The following is a 776-nucleotide window of genomic DNA, read 5'->3' as shown; positions in this document are numbered from 1 at the left end:
GGCGGATAGTACGTACAGCAGTACAAGTTGGTCGTGGATATAGATAGAAGACGTAAAGGGACCTACAAGTTTGGCGTGGTTGTAGATAGAAGACGTAAAGGGACCTACAAGTTTGGCGTGGTTGTAGATAGAAGACGTAAAGGGACCTACAAGTTTGGCGTGGTTGTAGATAGAAGACGTAAAGGGACCTACAAGTTTGGCGTGGTTGTAGATAGAAGACGTAAAGGGACCTACAAGTTTGGCGTGGTTATAGATAGAAGACGTAAAGGGACCTGCAAGTTTGGTGTGGTTATAGATAAAAGAAGTAAAGGGATCTTGAAATTTAATGTGATTTATACAGAAAGTTTGTATAGAAAACTTAGTTAAACTATCAATTACAATATCGGTGAGCCAGAAGAATTTGAACAAAACCTACTTCCTAAGTCGTTTTTTTATTTTTGTATTTACGTGTTATTAGTGTTGGAGTGAATATGTAACCTTTACGGATCCACCTTGTACATGGTTTGTTTGACAATAAATCATTCTAAGTAAATATATTGTTTAATAACTCGCACAACTACTTGTAAGTATATTCTGCATCAGTGTTTTTGTAGCAAGAAGTTTCAACTTTATACTTGAAAGATTAGCACACCATTTTATTTTTAGTATCTGCCATCAGATGTCACTACTAGCGCTTTCCTTTATGCATCATCAGATGACTTCACCAACACTTCCCTTTATTCGAATCCAGAAATAACAATTTCACAGATGAACTAAGGAGAAACAAATATATATGT

At 36.1% G+C, this 776-nt stretch overlaps 1 protein-coding gene across 1 annotated transcript in view; it reads left to right on the top strand.

The window, feature by feature from the left end:
• The window catches only part of LOC111083301, a 2,488-nt gene extending 1,956 nt beyond the window's left edge, over positions 1–532 (top strand). The window contains exon 2 of the mRNA XM_022379732.1: positions 44–532. Within this exon, the coding sequence (XP_022235440.1) occupies positions 44–366 (323 nt within the window). The 3' untranslated portion in view covers positions 367–532. The remainder of the gene's footprint in view (positions 1–43) is intronic.
• The last annotated feature ends 244 nt before the right edge of the window (positions 533–776 follow it).

The sequence above is a fragment of the Limulus polyphemus genome, unplaced genomic scaffold, assembly GCF_000517525.1.
Source record: "Limulus polyphemus unplaced genomic scaffold, Limulus_polyphemus-2.1.2 Scaffold8964, whole genome shotgun sequence".
NCBI lineage: Eukaryota > Metazoa > Arthropoda > Merostomata > Xiphosura > Limulidae > Limulus > Limulus polyphemus.
The sequence above is the reverse complement of the archived record's forward strand: the minus strand, read 5'-3'. Positions and strand labels throughout refer to the sequence as shown.